Source organism: Lipotes vexillifer, unplaced genomic scaffold, assembly GCF_000442215.2.
Source record: "Lipotes vexillifer unplaced genomic scaffold, Lipotes_vexillifer_v1.1 scaffold1654, whole genome shotgun sequence".
Classification (NCBI taxonomy): domain Eukaryota; kingdom Metazoa; phylum Chordata; class Mammalia; order Artiodactyla; family Lipotidae; genus Lipotes; species Lipotes vexillifer.
In genome coordinates, this window is record NW_006794528.1 from 459,590 (window position 1) to 478,959 (window position 19,370).

General features: G+C 41.3%; 1 protein-coding gene across 1 annotated transcript in view; it reads right to left on the bottom strand.

Moving 5' to 3' along the window:
• Positions 1–19,370, bottom strand: part of HERC1 (HECT and RLD domain containing E3 ubiquitin protein ligase family member 1) — a 176,625-nt gene that overhangs the window by 6,860 nt on the left and 150,395 nt on the right. The window contains exons 61-75 of the mRNA XM_007467211.1: positions 17,465–17,530; positions 17,165–17,290; positions 16,154–16,292; positions 14,927–15,108; positions 13,960–14,115; positions 13,147–13,269; positions 11,960–12,062; positions 10,219–10,388; positions 8,705–8,843; positions 6,534–6,703; positions 5,290–5,459; positions 4,839–5,004; positions 3,532–3,608; positions 2,494–2,746; positions 1,844–1,996 (exon numbers count right to left, since the gene is read on the bottom strand). Coding sequence (XP_007467273.1) covers positions 1,844–1,996; positions 2,494–2,746; positions 3,532–3,608; positions 4,839–5,004; positions 5,290–5,459; positions 6,534–6,703; positions 8,705–8,843; positions 10,219–10,388; positions 11,960–12,062; positions 13,147–13,269; positions 13,960–14,115; positions 14,927–15,108; positions 16,154–16,292; positions 17,165–17,290; positions 17,465–17,530 — 2,193 coding nt within the window. The remainder of the gene's footprint in view (positions 1–1,843; positions 1,997–2,493; positions 2,747–3,531; positions 3,609–4,838; positions 5,005–5,289; positions 5,460–6,533; positions 6,704–8,704; positions 8,844–10,218; positions 10,389–11,959; positions 12,063–13,146; positions 13,270–13,959; positions 14,116–14,926; positions 15,109–16,153; positions 16,293–17,164; positions 17,291–17,464; positions 17,531–19,370) is intronic.

Sequence of the window (19,370 nt, forward strand, 5' to 3'; positions counted from 1 at the left end):
GGTGCCGCCAGAGGCAGCCACACAGTCTGTCTGGCAAAACCCCTCCAAGGCTGTGCAGTAGTGCGTACTCTACACACAGACCCATCACTGCTCCAGGTTTCTTTCATAAATATCTTCTCCACTCTTGGCCAATTCAAAACCATCTACCACAAACAAGACCAAACCAGAGAACCTGAACAGGAGCACACCTCGAGGAAGGCCCTGGAGTTATGATTGTACAAGGTTGTCATGCCCAGGGCTAAGGAACGGAGTGGCAGTGAGGGCAGTCTCTACTGATAATAAAGGGAATACCCCAGCCAAAGTCTGCCAAAAAACAAGCTGTTTGCCTGGTAGGATACGAACCAAAAGCAGTCTGGAAAAAAAAAGGCTGAGGTACAGGGATGGCTGCTTGGGTCGGGGACAACTGGGGACAGCTATGGGAAGAATACAGGGTTCTAAGAGACAAGGAGGAAGTGAAAAGAGGAAGATGGCCTTGTTACCAAGAAAGCAACAAAGCCAGGGCAGAGCACAGCTGATGGACAGCAGGTCAATCTGACCTTCAAAGGAAAGGCCAGCACAAGAGCCTGGACACCACAGTTAAACCTGGTTTGCGATCCTGGCTTTGCCTTGGGCACATCACTTCACTTCTCTGGACTCCATGCATTCATTTGTGAAATGGTGATAGTAATTTCTATCTTTCAGAGTAACTATGTGAAAAACCACACATGCGGGTGCCTGGTACCACATCTGGCATGCAGAAAGTGATCAGGAAATTTTGGGTCAGTTATTCAGTCTGTAAGGAGTAAACATATTCAAGAACTAGAGACAAACTCTAAGCCCTGGCTGTGTAAACAACATTGCTGACAGGATCCACCCTTACTAAGCTAAAGGGTATAGTTTTCTGACTGGACTTGGCCCAAAGTCAGAGTCAAAGAAGGAACCAGGAGTGAAGGCTGTAGAATATATACACTTCAAATTACTACACAGCCTCAGAGCCTGCATCCAGCTCCTGAGAAGAACCCAACATATTCTGCAAATAAGGTATTACTGAAGTGGCTATGAAGGATTGTATAACCAAAACCACCACTTTTGGACACAATATTCATTTCTGTGGTCACTCACCATACTCCCATCATTTATTAAATGCTTACTACATATCAGCATAGAACAAGACTATATAAGTTATATATATGAAATACATTTTTCATTCAATGTCTCACACACTAATTGAAGAAAAAAGACCCAAACTCTGCAGCCTAATTCTTAGACCACAACACAGAAGTACGTGATATCTTGAGGAATTTCTAGGTAACAAGAAAGCTATGTACAGACCTGGAGGAAAGTCTGTCCAGAGAGGAGATGCATTCTCAGCTGGGGCTTGAAGGACTGCAGCAGGAGGGGGAAAGAAGCACTCACGTGGGATCGCACGGCCAGTGTTTATGGGTTCATTCACATGGACCCTGACTGACCAAGCTGGAGTGGGACACTGGGTTGGAGGGCAGTAAGAAATGAAGACAAACAGGACAGAGGAAGAGTGAGAGTGAGAAGGCAGGTTCTGAAGGCCTGGGCGAGGGCTTGGCCTCAATCCTACCAGTGACCAATTCAGGGCTTACCTAAGGCCTTGAGTGAGGAGACAGCAGGCCCTGAGATTACGCCTGAAAAGTCTCTGAAATATATTGGGTTGGCCAAAAAGTCTTCCATAACATCTTATGGAAAAACCCGAACGAACTTTTTGGCCAACCCAATAGGTACTGATTAATCAACACAGTGAATTCGTATGCCAAAATTCAGTAAAAACCAGACAGCTCCTGTCTGGAGACAAATGCAAACATTCATAGGCACCTCCCAAAATGTCTCATCTCACCTGTCGGTCCATTTCATGAAGTCGATATTCAATGGCCCTCTCCACATACTCCTTCCTATTAGAAAACGTGAGTGGGATACTATTTCCACCAGGGATTATAGGAACCATTTTGCCATCAGCGCTCTGGCCAACAAAAGAATCAAGAGGAATCATCTGAGAATACAAGAAAAAAGAATTTTTACTCCATGGTAGAAATGACCACAAAAAGTATGTTATACACAAATACAGAAAAACATTAACAATACCAAAAATTTTAAGGACGAAAACAAGGCAACTGAGATAACTGATCAGGCTACTTGACCAGCAGAGAGTGCTGACTCATCTGGTTGTAATTAAAAATGAGGTTGAATCTCTCTGCCTCCAAATCAGGTTTGATGAACTCTGGTCATCCCTGGCCTCCCTCTCCACCTGGGTTCTCTCTGTCCTTCACTCTAGCAGGCAGAGAATGGATTAAAGGGGAAGGAGCAGAAACTGGGTGCTGGAGCTGACTCTCTTAGCAGTTATTTAAACTGCTGGGTTGAGCTGCTAAGCGCAGCAATGGCATATGGCATGAGTCAGCCAGACAGCAAATGGAAGGCCATACCTGAGCTTTACACAGAAAAATTCTACTCAACACCAACAGAAACAGGAACCAGCCAGCATTTATTTACCTCATGGAAACTCTCCTCGGTAATCCCACTGTCTTCAATGTGAAGAATGCTGTTGAGAGTCTGCACGTAGAGCAGATCCACCTCCTCCAGGTCTTCCAGGGTGAGTGGGACGCAGCACAGCTGCTTCCACACCAGAGGGGCTAAGTGGAGGTCCAGAGGCTTCTTTGTGCGAATGGCAACCCCCATTAAAATTCCCAAGAACTTAAACTGCATTAAGTGTTCATCGAGGCAGGCAGAAGGGTTAAAAAGGAACCTGCAGAATTAAAGGAACTATTTCAAACAAGGTTGTCCTCATTTTTATTAGAAATAAGTTATCAAACAGCTATAGCATTAGTCTAGTCCTGTGCTGTCCAATATGGCAGTCATTAGCCGCATGTGGCTATTTAAATTAATTAAATAAAATCTAAAATTCAGTTCTTCAGCTCCTATAACCACATTTCAGGTGCTCAATAGCCACATATGGTCTATCGCTATTATTCTGGACAGGACAGGGACCATATTTTGAATTATTTTTAGAAGAACCATAAGAGGGTAAGTGAATGATCTATTAGTCCTTAAGCTACCTGCTCAAGGGTGCCCTATTTCCTAAAATCATTTCATTTATCATTTACAAGTCCATGAAGCAGGATCCAAAATTCAAAATTCGACAAATAAAGGAAAAATACATAATTGCAAATACTAACTGCTGTGACTGGATAGCATATCAAAGGTTTCCAATGAATTTTAATTCGTTGAGGGAAGGCCACGTAGGCCTTCAGAAACACAAAAGAAGTCTGGTTTCAAAATCAAGTCTGCACTTCCTCTAACCCTCTATATTATCATTGAGTTGGTCTCATAATAAATAACAAGTCATGATGTAAGTGTCTTTCCTATGTGTGAAAAGAGAACAGTAACAGTTCCTACTCCTTAGGTCTATCATGAGGATTCAATGGGATAATCCATGTAAAACACTCAGTACAGTGCCTGGCATATAGTAAGCACTCAATAAATTTGAGTTATTATTATAGACATTCAATAACACTTGCTGACTGCCCTTACCTGTCCCTATTGTAACCCACTTCTGCGGTAGCATTGGGAGAGGGTATAAGAAGGTCAACAATACCAGTTTCAAGTTCCTGTAGAAGAAAAACAATTTCTTAGAAATGACAATCAAATGCATCAAGAAAACGAAACAATTAACATTAAAAATCATACTGAAAAGAGAATACTGAGGAATTTACAATGCTATACGACAACCAGCCATCTCCATAATTATTTTTGTGGTTGTAATTTAAAATGAATTTAGGAGACTCCCCCATGTGCAGAACTAAGATGAAAAAGTCAATCCAGGGCACGAGTTGGGGCATCTGTGAGCAGGGTACAGCGATATTCAAATAAACTTAGTAAATGATAGCCAAGTATTATTTTAGTTACAGGATTTATCAGAAAAATCCTGACACTAGGCAAAGCTGGAAAGGTCAGAGCTGATCTGGAAGCAAAGCTGCCACTGTAGATCTTAAAATATGAACTGGTTCAAACTCTTTTTAATTAATTAATTAATTAATTTTTGGCTGCCATGGGCCTGCACTGCTGTGCACGGGCTTTCTCTAGTTGTGGCGAGCGGGAGCTACTCTCCGTTGTGGTGCACGGGCTTCTCATCGTGTGGCTTCTCTTGTTGTGGAGCACGGGCTCTAGGCGTGCAGGCTTCAGTAGTTGCAGGACGTGGGCTCAGTAGTTGCGACACGCAGGCCCTAGAGAACACAGGCTTCAGCAGCTGCGGCACGTGGGCTCAGCAGTCGTGGCTCGTGGGCCCTAGAGTGCAGGCTCAGTAGTTGTGGTGCACGGGCTTAGTTGCTCCGTGGCATGTGGGATCTTCCTGGACCAGGGCTCGAACCCATGTCCCCCTGCATTGGCAGTGTGCAGATTCTTAACCAGTGCGCCACCAGGGAAGCCCTGGTTCAAAATCTTAAGACTTGTTTTTCTAATTTCTGCCAGTAGCCTGGCAGTTCTACTTTGTTCTAAAAGCACCAAAATAAATGGGAGCACATGGGTGGTCCTGGATTTGTCTGTTACATAAGTGTAAATATGTGCCATTGTTTCCTCTGCCAGTGTTACACAGCACAACAGATGGTGAGTCACTGGTAAATGGCGACGCACTGGCACTTACTCAGTAAGGTATCTTCACAAAGCATTTCACAAACCTTTGTGATAATTCACCTATACATCATTTACAGCATAACTTTATGTAAGGATTACAAATGCATCCTTGCTTACATTTATAAAAACATGCCAGAGTAATCACTGGAAACAGTAAAACAGCCACCACCTGAGTGGACAACTCAGCAGGGGACACTGCATGAATATACCTGGCACATCTCTGTGATCGTGTCATCGAACACTCCTCCAGCATCATCAGCCCCTTCTCCAACCAGCTTAACTTTCCAGGCTCGGGATGGCAGACGGAGGTCTGATGCATTCAGTTTAACTACTTGTCTTGCTATTTGAACAAAGATGGGCTTACACTTCCTTCCTCTTTAAAATAAAGGGAAAACATAATGAAATACAATGCTCTCAAATCACCATAAAAGTCACTTGAAGATATTTTCCCACCAGTGAATGAACAGGTCAGCTTAACAACAGTGCTAAACACTGTGCTAGGCCCACTGTAACCACACTGGGTACTGATGTAAAATACTATTACTGTCCTACTTTACAAATGAGGAAGCTAAGGCTTCCTCACAGAGATCAGTTAGTAATAAGTCCATCTCAAAAAATGCTAGTTAATGAAACATATACACATATACATAATATGCTAACCTGGTTGATATCCTCTTTACAGTAATTTGAGGTCCATAGTTTTTGCCTTGAACCATGGTTTTTCCTATAGAGCGCACCATTGGGAGGGTGTAGACTCTTGGGGCTAACAAAGGTCGGAGCTGTCCCTGCACAATGCCCCATGTTCCAGCATTATAATGAGACGTACTATTCTGTAACAGAAAGTAAGCTTAGCAGAAATGGTACAATCTAAGGCTTAAAAGAAATAACACATCACACTTTTACAAATGCACTTTAAAAGCATAAATCTGGGTATTAGCCATTATTAGCAACTTTTTCAAAATATTCTTTCTGGTAAAGTATGATTATTATTTTTAAAAACTTAGAAAATACAGAAAAGGACACACACACAAATAAAATCATCCATAATCCTATCATATGGAGATGGCCCCATTAACACTTTCATCTATTTCCTTCCAGTTTCCTTCCTTTTCACATTTTCGAGATCATACTATTTATTCAATTTTCCACTGCTTTTCTCACCTCACTTTATATCATAAACATTTCTCTCACTAATTACAACAGGTTGCTAACACTCTTGTTTAGTGCTGCACAGTATTCTGTTGCCTGGTTGATTATCTATTTCTAACAATGATTTCTCAAATCTCTCATATGCCATGACTGGTTACCCAAAGGATTTTTGACTAACAGTTTTACAAACTAACACACATTTTGGCAGGCATGCCTACACATTAAACAAACAAACAAACATAGCCAGCTTGCTTTCTTCCTAAATTACCAGACTGTTCTACAAAGACAATCAAATCAGCCAAATTTACTTTATCTCCCCCACCTATCCCTCCACAGGGTATGCTCATTTGTAAGCTCATTTGTAAGGAGAGCAAGAAGTCTCCAAAATTTCTCAGACTCACTTACATAAGCACCTTGACTGTGGTGCTAACACCTTTGTGTGCTTAAGTTTCAAGATCATATTCTGGAGTTCGTAGAAAATACATGCTTAGCCAATAGCCATTCATACTTCCTTGAACTTTGGACAAACTGAAACACAGAAGGAAGACCACTGTGTGTTCAACAGCATGATAACCTATATCTGGACTGTCCTTAATCCAGCAATAAAATGGGAACAGAATTGGTGCCTTTTCTACATCTCTTGGGTGCTGAGAGTAAAAAGCATTAGCTACGGAAGAATTTTTTGAAGGCTGAGAAAGAGGCCCTGGGACCTGGTAAGCACATCACAGGCACTGCTTTCCAAGCCACCATTTTACCTGATTGTTGGGGCTGAGGTTCAGTAGCCTCCAGGATGAGTACATGAGGTCAGAGAAGTGGTAAAGCAGCCGGAGCCTGGCCCTCGCGGTGTGAATGCTCACCTCCCTCAGCGCCCCATACTGGGGGGGCACTGCATCGGGCAGGCCCAGCTGCAGAGGCACTGACACACCTGCCCAGAACACAAATGCACACTTGTAAAGGAAAATGCATTGTTTTCATCATGTTTAGTGTTTTGAAAAATTTGAAACACACATGGAAGTTGCAAGTATGTAATAAACACCCATTCCCACCACTTAAATACTAAAATTAATATTTTGCTATATATGCTTTATCACTTATTTATCAATTCCTCTATTCACCATCCATTCATCTTAATTTTTTGATGCACCTTTTGATGCACCTGCGTTGGTTTGTAAAACATCTTTTTAATTTATCATTATGGAAACTTGTTTTTATTTTCTCCTTTAATTTAGTTACCCATTTAACTATGGGACTTAAAACAGTTCCTGCACAAAAAAACTCCAAACAATAAAACCCAAATTCATTCTTTCATATTCAACAATTGTCATCTTCATAATAACACAAGGTGTGGGCCAGGACCAGGTAGGCAGTTCTGGAAAATGGAAATGGGCAACTCAGCAGAGCCACCTCCCACATTTACTAGGGATCTGACAGAAAGTGACCATGACAGAATGAAAGACATGAGTAGATGATTCAGGAAGGCTTTATACTGCAAGGATAAGAGCTCTGCAGAAGCAAAAACTACAAGGACTGTATCCATGGTTATCATCTTATAGAAACACACAAAAGACTAAGAATAAGATACTCAACTTATTTGAGTTTCCTGCAAATAAAGATTTGTACAGCTCAATTCTCAGAGGTATTTTCCTAGTATTAGTTAAAGCTAACATTTATTGAGTACTTTTATGTGCCTGGCACTGTTCTAAGAGCTTCACATGAATTGATTCATTTACTCCTACAGTTCTTTACAATTGGTGCTATTATTACCCTTGCTTTGCAGACAAGGAAACTGAGCCTCAGGGTCACGCAGCTCCTAAGTGGAGGAGCCAGGATTGAACCTGAACAATGTGGTTCCTGAGTCTGAACCTTCGGCCACCATGCTGTATGGTCTCTCCTGAAGTGGAAGGGAAGTCCCACTGGAAGCCAAAGAGGCCCCTGAGTACCTGAAATTGTCAGTGGGCCAGCAGCACTGCTCATTCTGGGCTCTGTTAACCAGAAACCATCTCTTGCTTGTTTGGAATCTACTTGGCAGTCCTACCTTGCTCTCTCAGGGTATGTAAGAGAAAACAATCTCTATGGGGAGTCTTTCCCAAGGACCTGTGGCTAAAAGTAGAGGGCTTCACAAAAAGGGATGAGAATACGGAGCTCTCAGGCACAAGATCACTTCAGGGAAGTTCTAATGCCTAAGATACCAGAGGATGGTTTTAGAAAGGACTTGAGGGCCTGGGAAAGAAATAGACCAAATATGAAGAAATGCATAAGGATAAGTATCATACTTAAGGCAATGGTTACAATTGTGGGGAACAAAAGATGGATCCGATCAGGGAGAGTACACAGTAGGGTGTTAGGTACACAAATATGCATTTTATTTTCTTTATATCTTTTTGTAGACCTATGAGGATTTCATACTAAATTAAAAGCAAAACATACAAAAGGTAGAAACAGCCCATCAGTCCTGCTATATACACTGGAGTAAAACGGCGACAATTTTTTTTTGTTTTTCTGCTGTGCCAATGTATAGACAACATCATGTTTCAAATGGCTGACTAGGGTGAAGAATTTGACAAGTGGTCTCCGGGCTTTTCATCTTTATTCCTTAACAGCATGGCTTAGAAAGCTACAGTTCATCACTACTATATATAAAAAATACTTTATTGCTATTCCAAAATTATAAATTTTGCTTGCCTAAGTGATACATTTTCTTCTTTTGGGGAGCAGAGAGGGACTGCTATGTAATGACGTCTGCAGGAGAATCGCCTGCTCTGAAAGTATTTGCAGTACTGTAGTACAAAGAGTGCTTTGGTTGTGTGGGGGAAGGTTTGATGGTTTCAGAGTGGTGCCTGGATGCAGCGTGAAGCTGGCAAGCAAACAGTGCAGCTGGGGACTGCTGAAAGAGAGGCTGCAGGAGCATGGATATTTCATCCCTCACCTGGTGCTCTTGGTGGGACAGGTGGCGCTGTCCACGCAGCACTGTGGCAGCGACCGGCCGAGATCTGCCGAACGTTTTTCCCTTGCAGAACTGTTACCAGGGTTGGTTCTCGAACGTGGTTGGTGTGGCCTAAGCCAAGCTGGAAATAAATTACAAATACACAGAGATTCAATTAGAAAGAGGAAGAGAGGAAGTCAAGATGATAAAATTTGTCTTGGATGGTAGCAGATATAAATAAGTTACTATCTGTACCAAGCAATGGCATCAAAATAATGAAATTAATTCTGATTTTCTCTATCAGAATGATCCTCATAGCTTATACTGTCTCCTAAAAACTAAGCTGTAACAAGGCCATTCCAAATCTAGCAGACGAGTCTTAATGACTGAAAACATCTTTGAACTCCACTTCTAGAGAGGAAATAAATTCTTGGCAAGTTGAAAAAAAACAAACAACAGAATGATCTATAGAGCTTTTACTTAGAACACACTGATTTCTTGACTTTTAACATGGACTGCCTGTGTAACAGTAAATAAACAATTATAAAAACATACATAGAAGCAGATTTTCAACTCCGGATCTCTGTTCTTGGGGTCTGACTAGGACACCCAGTGTTTCAGTGGCTGAGCACCTCAACATCATCAGGCAGGATCATGTCAAGGCCCTGCCAGGGACCTTCCAAAGGTATCTCAACATCAACTCTCTTCTCATTAAGATAATGTGCAACCACAGTGTTGAGCAGCTTCCCCATCTGTTAATATAGTGATGAGGACACCACAGAGCTACTGTGAATAATACTGGACCTTGAACTTGAGGGTCGTTGGCTCTAGGGGCAGCTAGATATAGAGAGGATTTACAGAGGAAGGAGATGTCGTTTGCATGTGGAGCTGAAAGCCACTGTAGTAGCAGGTATCTCAGACCTGCCCCGCCAAAGTGTGTCCCTTCTCCACATACAGGATAGGCTGAACACATCAACCTCTTGAGTCTTTTCTCAACCTCTTAGAGGCTCAGTTTACTATTCTACGTAATGGGAGTGACAAGACTTCCTGAACAAACACAAACATACTTTGTATACTGTCATATTATAAAATATAGAAGTACTGTTTCATCCTTTCCACTTTCCAGATCAACTGATGCTCCTAGTACCTACACTCTTTTATTACTGTAGTGAAAATGATGATTAATCGTGATAGTAGCAAATATTGAACACTTATAAAGTGCTGTTTACTATGTGCTAGGCACTTCTCAGTGTGTGTAGACACATATATATTCAGCTAATCCCCTTAACCACTTTACTGTACTGCCAGATTTTTTTAAAACCATGATATAACACTTACTAGACCATAATCAAGAGACAGAGAGGCACAATGGACTCCAGATAATCAGCCCCATAGCAAAGTGACATGCTTGAGGTCTTGTGTAGGTATTCCGAGTTTCTAGCTTATCCCTTTGCCAAATGAAGAATGTTGTCAGATTTCTAGAACATGACAGAGCAGCAAGTGAGATAAATATTTACCTGCCCCTCTGAATTGCTCCCCCAGGCATACACATCTCCAGTTGATGCCAAAGCAAGTGTGTGTTCAGCTCCAACTGCCACATCTTCGATGACCACTCCAGCCAGGACAGGGATTTGCTGTGGTCGATTGTGATTGCGAGCACGCCCTTCTGGCAAGCCTATCAAGCGATCTGAAAAAATAGCAAGAGGACATTTATGGATGGCACACCACAGTCCTTTTATATTTCCTGATGAGTCATTTAATGTCTATGGTTAGGTATGGCAATGACATACATAACTCATTGGGGCACCTTACTGCTTTGCCAGTAAGGTATACCGGATTCTGAGTGAATAAAGTTTAAAACTGTTTCTTTGCAAAATGTCACAATCTCCTTTTTCATAAAAATAAATAAAATTTAATTTAAAATTTGTAGCTTATTTCAAACCAAGAGGCACCTCTAGCATCCTCATACTTGAGAGGACTGGCACATAATTCACAGAGGCCCTAAAGTTCTTGCATTCTAAGAAAAGACATCATGCAACCTGTCCTGTCCTCAAATTTCCAGCCAACTTCTGCCCTTATCTTTGCTGCCAAACTTCTACGAAGTGCAGGCCAGTCCCTGTTGCTTCACATGCTGTAGGCCTGTTTGGCTTGGCCACCTTCTGCAGCCTAACTTGCATTCTCACCACTGCACTGAAACTGTACTCTCAAAAGCCATGAATAGCTCCTAACTGCCTACACTGCAGTAGCCTCTTCTCCAGCTCTAGCCCATGGAGCTCCACTTTACCTTCTGATAATGTGACCTCAGCTCCTTCTGCCCCTCAGAGACTCTGCACTGTCCTGGCTCCCCAACTACCTCTCTCTCCACTCCTTTCAAAGCCAGCTCTCCCATGTTCACCTGCCCTTTACTCACATTCCCTAGAGTTTTACCCTCCACTTTTTTCATGCCACATTCTCTCCCTGGGTTTCTTAGAGCCTATTAATATGGCTTTAACTACACCATTAGGAATTATGCAAACCTACATCTCTATAAACAATCTCCCTGGAGTTCCAGATCCAAATCCCCAGTAACTTGCTAGACTTCTCCATACATGTAGTCTAGAGTATATGGCCCCAATTCAATATGACTAAAACTAAGCTCCTTATCTCTTTCACCAGAACCAACTTCCCTGTCCTCAGCAGCGTCCATGTTCTTCCAAGACTAGAAACTTCAATCACAGCTCACTTCTTCCTCCCTCTTCCTCACACATTCTTCGGTCACCACAACTTGAAAAGAAGTTCCATTTACAAAGCTGAATATATTGCCAGGGAATCCCACTGTGGATGCTTAGATTTTGAACTTACTCATGATTTGAATCCCAAATGCCTGTGAATTCCTAAGACCTGGACCCCCAGTCCCTGCCAAGGGCTGGGAAGTGAGGCAGGATCCAGAGGAGCTCTGGTGGTCAAGGCAGTGTTTGTGGTAGCATGGCAGAGGCAGCAGAGAGGAGGAAGGGACGGGCTTTGCCAGGAACTCTTCTGGCAAGAATGAAGGCTCTGGCACGAGGGGCCATCAATGGGGAGGAGAGTGTGTCCTTACAACAAGTATCGTGAAAGTGGAGCAGAAAAGTAGCTAGTGAATGAAGGTTGTGTGGCCAATCATCACCCAGAATGAAAACTGACTCAGTTTAAGCACTTTCTACATAGCTGGAAGGCAAATGTTTCTGTAATACATGTATGCACAAAATAAGCAATATAATTAACGCCTGGAAAATGCCCTACCTTGACCAAAGGTATATACATGACCATCTTTGGTCAATGCAACAGAAAACTGAGTTCCACACGCAACCTTTTTTATTCCAATTCCACAAAGGACATCAACTTTCTGCAAAATAAAAGCGTAAGGCACATAATTTAAAAAGGAAAATAAAAACACTCGAATTTGCCTACTGGCATGTATAAACTCAAGGATTATCTTCCAATAAAAATACTAATAGTCACTTACTTGTTTTCAGCCATATCCACACTCCTAAATGTTATTTTCTCATACTGCTCTGCAAACTACCTGAATTGGGGCGAATATTGTAGGGGGTAGGGGATGTTTAACTAAAATCCCCAGGACCCCATGTGAAGTGGAAACATTCCTCTGGGCAACAGAAACCAAAGAGAATCCTATGGCTGTTTAAAGAACACTGTAAGACCATGTAAAGCCATGGGCTGCTCCCAGTTAGATTTTTTTCTGCTTTCAGAGGTGACAATAACTGCTTTATACGTTCTCCAGAGAGGATTTCCTTCCTTTTTGTATCCCTAGCTGAATATTCACCAGTCTAGCTATCAAGATGTCACAGACTATATACGATAGTGAATCTGGAGTTGAATATAAATTGAATACTTGTAAATCATGCTGCTTGTTAAACGTGTTAGAAAAATCCACAAAAAAAGGATTGCACAGGAGGTCTTCTGAAGAGCCAAGAAACCTTCTATAATGTGAACAAAGCCTCTAAATCATTTGTTTATGGACTTGGATTTCCTATTACTTTTTAAATGCACATACCTATATAATTCAGTGGTAATAATAAGCTGCAATGGCAGTTACAAGCAGAGAGTTACAAAACATTGTTCATGGTTCCCTCCATAAGACACCCTGGAGATAGGTTTATACTTATTTCTTCTCTACATGGGAGGTAGTCCTACACTACTCAGCCCATGACAAAGACAGATGCTTGTCCTTGCAGCATTTTTATATCCAGTTTAGTAATTAATGCTTATTAATTACTTATTTTAATTAATTTATTTTAAATTACTTATTTAAAATAAGATCTGGAAATTTAAGAATAAGCAAAAGAAGCTTCTAAATTTCATTATGAATTACCAAAAATGTTAAAGGTAAATTACTTCCAGCTAAAAAGAGGTATTGACATAGAAGAAAACCATGTTGTGTGAATCTCTAGATTAAAGCCAATACTGACCTGAGGTGAAGATTTTGCAGTGGAATTTCCTAAGCCTAGTTTTCCATAGTCCCCATCTCCAAAAGCCCACACCATGGAGCCATCTGCTGACACTGCCAAAGTATGGTTTAAGCCACAAGCCACCTGGAGAAATAACAGGGTGGTAAGGCAAATCACAATACCTAAAACACCCATTTCTGGGACAATGTGTCTTGACTTCAGTGAAAAACCTGGCTGTGTTTCCAAAAATTTTTATTGGTTTCAGGGCCTTACACATGTTAACCAAAATGTGTCATGAAGAAAAAAATTCCTAATGTCCACAAACAAAAACCAACCCTTTTCAAAGTAAAATCCTTCAAATATCTGTGGCTAACTCTGAATCAGAGAGCACAAAAGATAGGAAAGAGTACATATGATTAAAAAATACTCACTCACACCAGAGACAGTCTAAGCAATGATTAGTAAAAGATAAAAATATTTTATCTCATCTTCTTGTTAAGAGAGAGTCTCAAAATGTACAGGTCAGGAACAATTATTACTTAAGAGCAGCAGCTACCAATGATGCTGCAGTTCAGCCATCTACTTCCAGGATACTGAAGAGGAGTTACTATATTGCTTAAAGCTTTCATATCAAGTGGTATTATGACGAGGATTTTAAAATATTCACATCCTGAATTAAGACTTCCATTTGTTTATCAATTAGGCCAAACAAAATGTACATCAGGTTAAGTATGAGTGGTGATTCTAGTTTTCCTGAAAGGACAACGTCTAAGGGCACATAGGGGAAACAAGAAACTATGATCATATAGAACGTATTATTGATTTATTCCATGCCTGTCCAATCTGATACCCCTCCAGTGCAGTTACTCTCTCTGGAAGTTTTTTGTTCGAAGTGTTTCCAAGACCCAGACGACCATAGTCACCATTCCCAAAGGTAAACAGTTTGCCATCTGATGTTACCACTGCTGAATGTTTGAAGCCACAAGACATCTACGAATAGAACAAACAAGAACAAAAATTTTAACAAGAGGGCATACTAAGAAAGAAATCAGTCTTTTTTGGTTATTAATATAGTAATAATCTTTAAGTAAACTTCACTGAAAACTCAGGATCTTCAAGACCAGTATGTCCTATCCACCCAAGTGGCCCTCCTGCTCCCCTCCAAGTCTGATCTACCTCAAAATTCTCAGGAAGACCAAGCTAAACAGCATACCTTGGAAGTGTTGCTACTCTTCAGCTACGCAGGGATGACCTAGACTATATGAGTTAATGAATAGGGAAATTCTTTGCAAACTTTAAGGTGCTATGTAACTTTATAATATTATTTTAGATCACAAATTAATTTTCCAGAAAATGTATATGAACTCAACCTTTGTAACAATAATGATAGGTTGAAAGCACAGCTTTCCATTTAACACTCTATCAAGAACTGTGGGGCAGGAGTTAAACCCCACTTCTTCCAAGGACCTGAAGCACCCTGGCCTGGGTCAACCAGCTGGCTCAGGAAAAAGGAGTCCATTCTAACACCAAAGCCCATTCAAACTCCTGAGACACTCAAGAATGACTCTGAACCACCAAAAACACTGGATCTTTTATGATGGGGTAATAAATTTTTACTACTGTTTTTCATTACCTAAACTTGAGAACTCAACACCTAGTATGTTTACATTCAAAGATAAACTTATCCAGGCGCAACTATGTCCCGCATGCCACAACTAAGACCCAGCGCAGCCAAATAAATAAATAAATAAACATTAAAAAAAAAAAAAAAAAAGGTAAACTTATCCATATTCTGTCTGACCTGCACCACTTCTTCTCCCTGTAAGGCCTCAATCTGCCTGGGCCGCCGCTGCCTGTCGCTGTTCCCATGGCCGAGTTTGCCATAATCACCATCTCCCCAGCTGAAGACCTCACCACTTTCGGTCAGGGCCATTGAGTGCCCATCAGAACCACAGGAAGTCACCAGCTGGGTCACCACAAAGCCTGGAACAGAGCAGAAACCCAACAAGAGTCGCTGAATGTTAAAAGTCCTGTCTTTACTTGAAGCTGCTACAGAGTAGAGTCTCACAGAATCAAAAAATACCACAACAGTACTTCAGAAATAGAAACAATGTCTTTAATTTTAAATCAGATTTGAAGCCATAACCTAGAAAATTGGGAGCAGTCACATAACATGCTGATGACAAGGAAGAGGAGAAGGGTGATAGGAGCAGTTATAGTCACTGAAGATTATGTTCTAGTCACTCCTATAAATGCTTTACATGGATCGCTCATTTTCTATTTTCACACAGATCCTATGAGGCAGATATTATCATCACCACTTTTACAACTGGGGAAACTGAGTCACAAAGAGGTTTAGTAGCTTGTGCAAAGTACCGGAGGCAGGATGTAATAGAACCGAACAGGAACCAAGCCCTCCCATCCCCAGTGTTGTGCACTTCACACACAGATCTGAAGGAAAAGAACTTAGAGCTACTCAAGAATTTGTTCTGAACTCACGTTACTTGTATGCTTTTACTTAAAAAACTCAATTTGCTCTCTTTGTAGGCTTCAGAGTCAGTAAAAGTTAACTTTAGGAACAAGCCAGGGGTCCCTGCAGTGGTTTTTCCAGAGGTTTTCTTTCTCCAAGTCACAGAGCACTCTGATGGGGATGCCCTTTAAAGTCTTTAGTACATACGCACATTTCCGTATAAATTGATTTTTAATGTTAATGAAGCACATGCATGATTACTACTGCTATTAACAGTTGCCTAATTATAGTTTTGCAATTTTAAAGAATTTGTTTACAATCTTCAGTGTGTATTAACACAGTAATTCTAGCATGGCTATGATAAGTAACTTGCAAAATAATACAGCTCAAAATATGGAAAATTAAGGTTGTACATGCCTAAACGAGAATCTAAATATAAGTGAAAACCCTACATGACTTTATCTAGCAAAGGTTTGAGATGAGTTCTAACAGAATAAGCAAACATTCCTACAGATAGGCCATAGTTTCCGATCAGCTTTTAACTGAGGATAATTTTACCTTGTAATGCTGAAATAACTGTCAGCACATGAAGGTCATCTGAATTTCCTTGTCCTAATCTGCCATAACTTCCTTCCCCACAAGCCAACACTGTGCCATTGGCCTGTATGACAAAGGTACAATTCTGACCACATATAACCTAGTATAAAAACACATAATTAAATATATTATCTTTCATTACATAGCTTTAACATGCAAACATTTAAAATGATTCCATGTATACCTAGGATACCTTTATCGGTTCTTTTATCCTTTCATTAAAGGGGAACGGTTGACATAACAATGGGGTTCCTATAAGCCCTTGATTATTATAAAACCTCTTACTTAACCAAGAGATGTATGAGGCCCATCTGATGATTTAAGATACTTTAGAAACATGTTATCTACAGGGCTTTCAGCCAATTGTGCAGAGTTTAAATAATAACATTAACAACAAAATAGATAAAAGAAGTAAAAGGAGAGGCTGATGGGAAAATAGTAAAGACTGGCTGGAGGCCATAAAGAAGCAGAAATTGCAGGGGATATACACATGAAAGAATAGTGTATCCTGGGGCTTACCGAGGTAGAGAAGAATGGAAGAGAAAGCAGTGGCCTCAAGAAGGGTTTAGAAATATAGTACCATGATTATTAGACAAGGGGAGGAGTGCCAGTGAAATCTGGTTAAAGATCCCAGTAAGTTTATGGCCCCCAAAGAGAGAATTAATAATTACCAATATCTTAACTTCTATAAATATATGCTGGGCAGGCATAATGCATCATGATGTTAATTCATGATATGTGAAAACAAGAAAAATTTAGAAACTTATTAACAAAACCTAAGTCTGATAAAAAACTCTAAAAAACTTTTATATGGAAGCTATATACAAGCTATATATCATGACTTTCTTTGGTGATTCCTCACAATAGACCATGCAATGGACAAACTTTATCCTACAGTAAGTTACTGACAGCAAGGGAATCAGAATTGTCAGTTCCCAAGTTTCTTCTACATTTCTTTACCCTGTTAGTTACCTGTTGGGCCTGTGAGAACGAGGGAGCTGCTGCAGGTACCATTACATTTCTCCCGGCTTCTGCCAGCTGTCCGTGCCTGCCAGCACCCCACAGGTAGACATCACATTTACCTCCCAGGTGCCAGTCCTAGAAAACCACAATCAAGTCAAAATTTGATTCATTAATTCATTCAAACAAGCATGTACTGGGTACTAAGTGTGTATCAGCCTCTATGGGGGACACCAGGGCACGAACACACAAGCATTTAGAACGAGAAGATTTACTAAGAACCACCATATAGTTATCTTTATCTTTACTGACCTCAGGTCTGGAAGTTGCCCAAGACATAATTTGTTCATCCATGCCATTAATCCATTTACTGTTATCCTGAAAGACAGCAAACATCAAGATCAATTTTGCTTAATCAATATTTATGTTTTTTTTTTTTTTAGGAGGCCTTAAAAATGATCAATTACTTTTAAATAGGAAAGGAGAAGCCCAAGATCACATGGTCAGTTACAAGCAGCGTGAAGACCAGAATGCAGCCCTCCCTTCTCCCAGGCCATTTTTTGAGAAAATCTTTTTGCGAATGATTTATCTGTTCTTAACTAACAACTGAGTCTTAAAGAATTTGGTAATATTATGAGAATTTAAGAGCAGTTTCACAATCATGCCAAACTTGATTTTTAATGTTTCTTTTTACTATAAACACTTGCACTATCAACTATCACGAACACATTGGAGATTCAAAGCTAACCATTTCTGAGCACCCATAGGTACAAGGTCATCTGCAGGAGCCACCACCCCCGTGAACTCGTTGTATGGCTGTGGGCAGGTCATCTTTCTAGGCTGCAGTTTCCTCATCTACAAATGACATATTTGAGGCAAATGGGCTCAGAAGGATACTTCCTAATTAAAATATTCTATATTTAGATAATTTCCTTCAATTCGTATGTCTCTTTTATACTGTATCTATATTTATATATTCAAATGTTTGTTTATATAAATCTTAACTAGGTAAAGGGGTTGTTAGATCAAGTGCTGGCCTGCACTATCTACCCCGGCATTTTATCTCCATCACAGTTTCTGTATCTAGACACTTTCAAATACAATCAGAAAGAAATGACAACTAAAATGTTCTCTTAAACATTATTGAAGTGCCAAATAATTTAGAATCTATAAATTGGAATAAATATAAAAAGATGACCAGGAAAAGATGCTAAAATATATTTATAAATATATATATACTGGGGGACCTTCAAGATGGCAGAGGAGTAAGACGTGGAGATCACCTTCCTCCCCGCAAATACATCAAAAATACATCTACATGTGGAACAACTCCTACAGAACACCGACTGAATGCTGGCAGAAGACCTCAGACTTCCCAAAAAGCAAGAAACTCCCCACATACCTGGGTAGGGCAAAAGAAAAAAGAAAAAACAGAGACAAAAGAATAGAGATGGGACCTGCAGCTTGGGGAGGGAGCTGTGAAGGAGGAAAAGTTTCCACACACTAGGAAGCCCCTTCACTAGCGGAGACAAGGGACAGGGTGGGCGAGGGGGGAGCTTCGGAGCCACGGAGGACAGCGGAGCCAACAGGGTTGCAGAGGCCAAAGCGGAGAGATTCCCGCATAGAGGATCGGTGCCCACCAGCACTCACCAGCCCGAGAGGCTTCTCTGCTCACCCGCTGGGGTGGGCGGGGGCTGGGAGCTGAGGCTCGGGCTTTGGAGGTCAGAACCCAGGGAGAGGACTGGGGTTGGCTGCGTGAACACAGCTTGAAGGGGGCTAGTGTGTCACAGCTACCCGGGAGGGAGTCCGGGAAAAAGTCTGGAGCTGCTGAAGAGGCAAGAGACCATTGTTTCAGGGTGTTCGAGGAGAGGGGATTCCTTCCCTGTCTGCCCACAGAAGCACCGCCTAAATGAGCTCCAGAGACAGGTGCGAGCTGTGTCTATCAGCTCGGACCCCAGAGACGGGCATGAAATGCTAACGCTGCTGCTGCAGCCACCAAGAAAGCTGTGTGCAAGCAGAGGTCACACCTCCCATGCCGGAAACCTGGGCAGCCCGCCACTGCCAGGGTCCTGTGATCCAGCGACAACTTCCCTGGGAGAACACACGGCGTACCTCAGGCTGTTGCAATATCATGGTGGCCTCTGCTGCCGCAGGCTTGCCCCACATTCCAATTGTAACTACTGTATCCCTCCCTCCCCCCAGCCTGCATGAGGAAGAG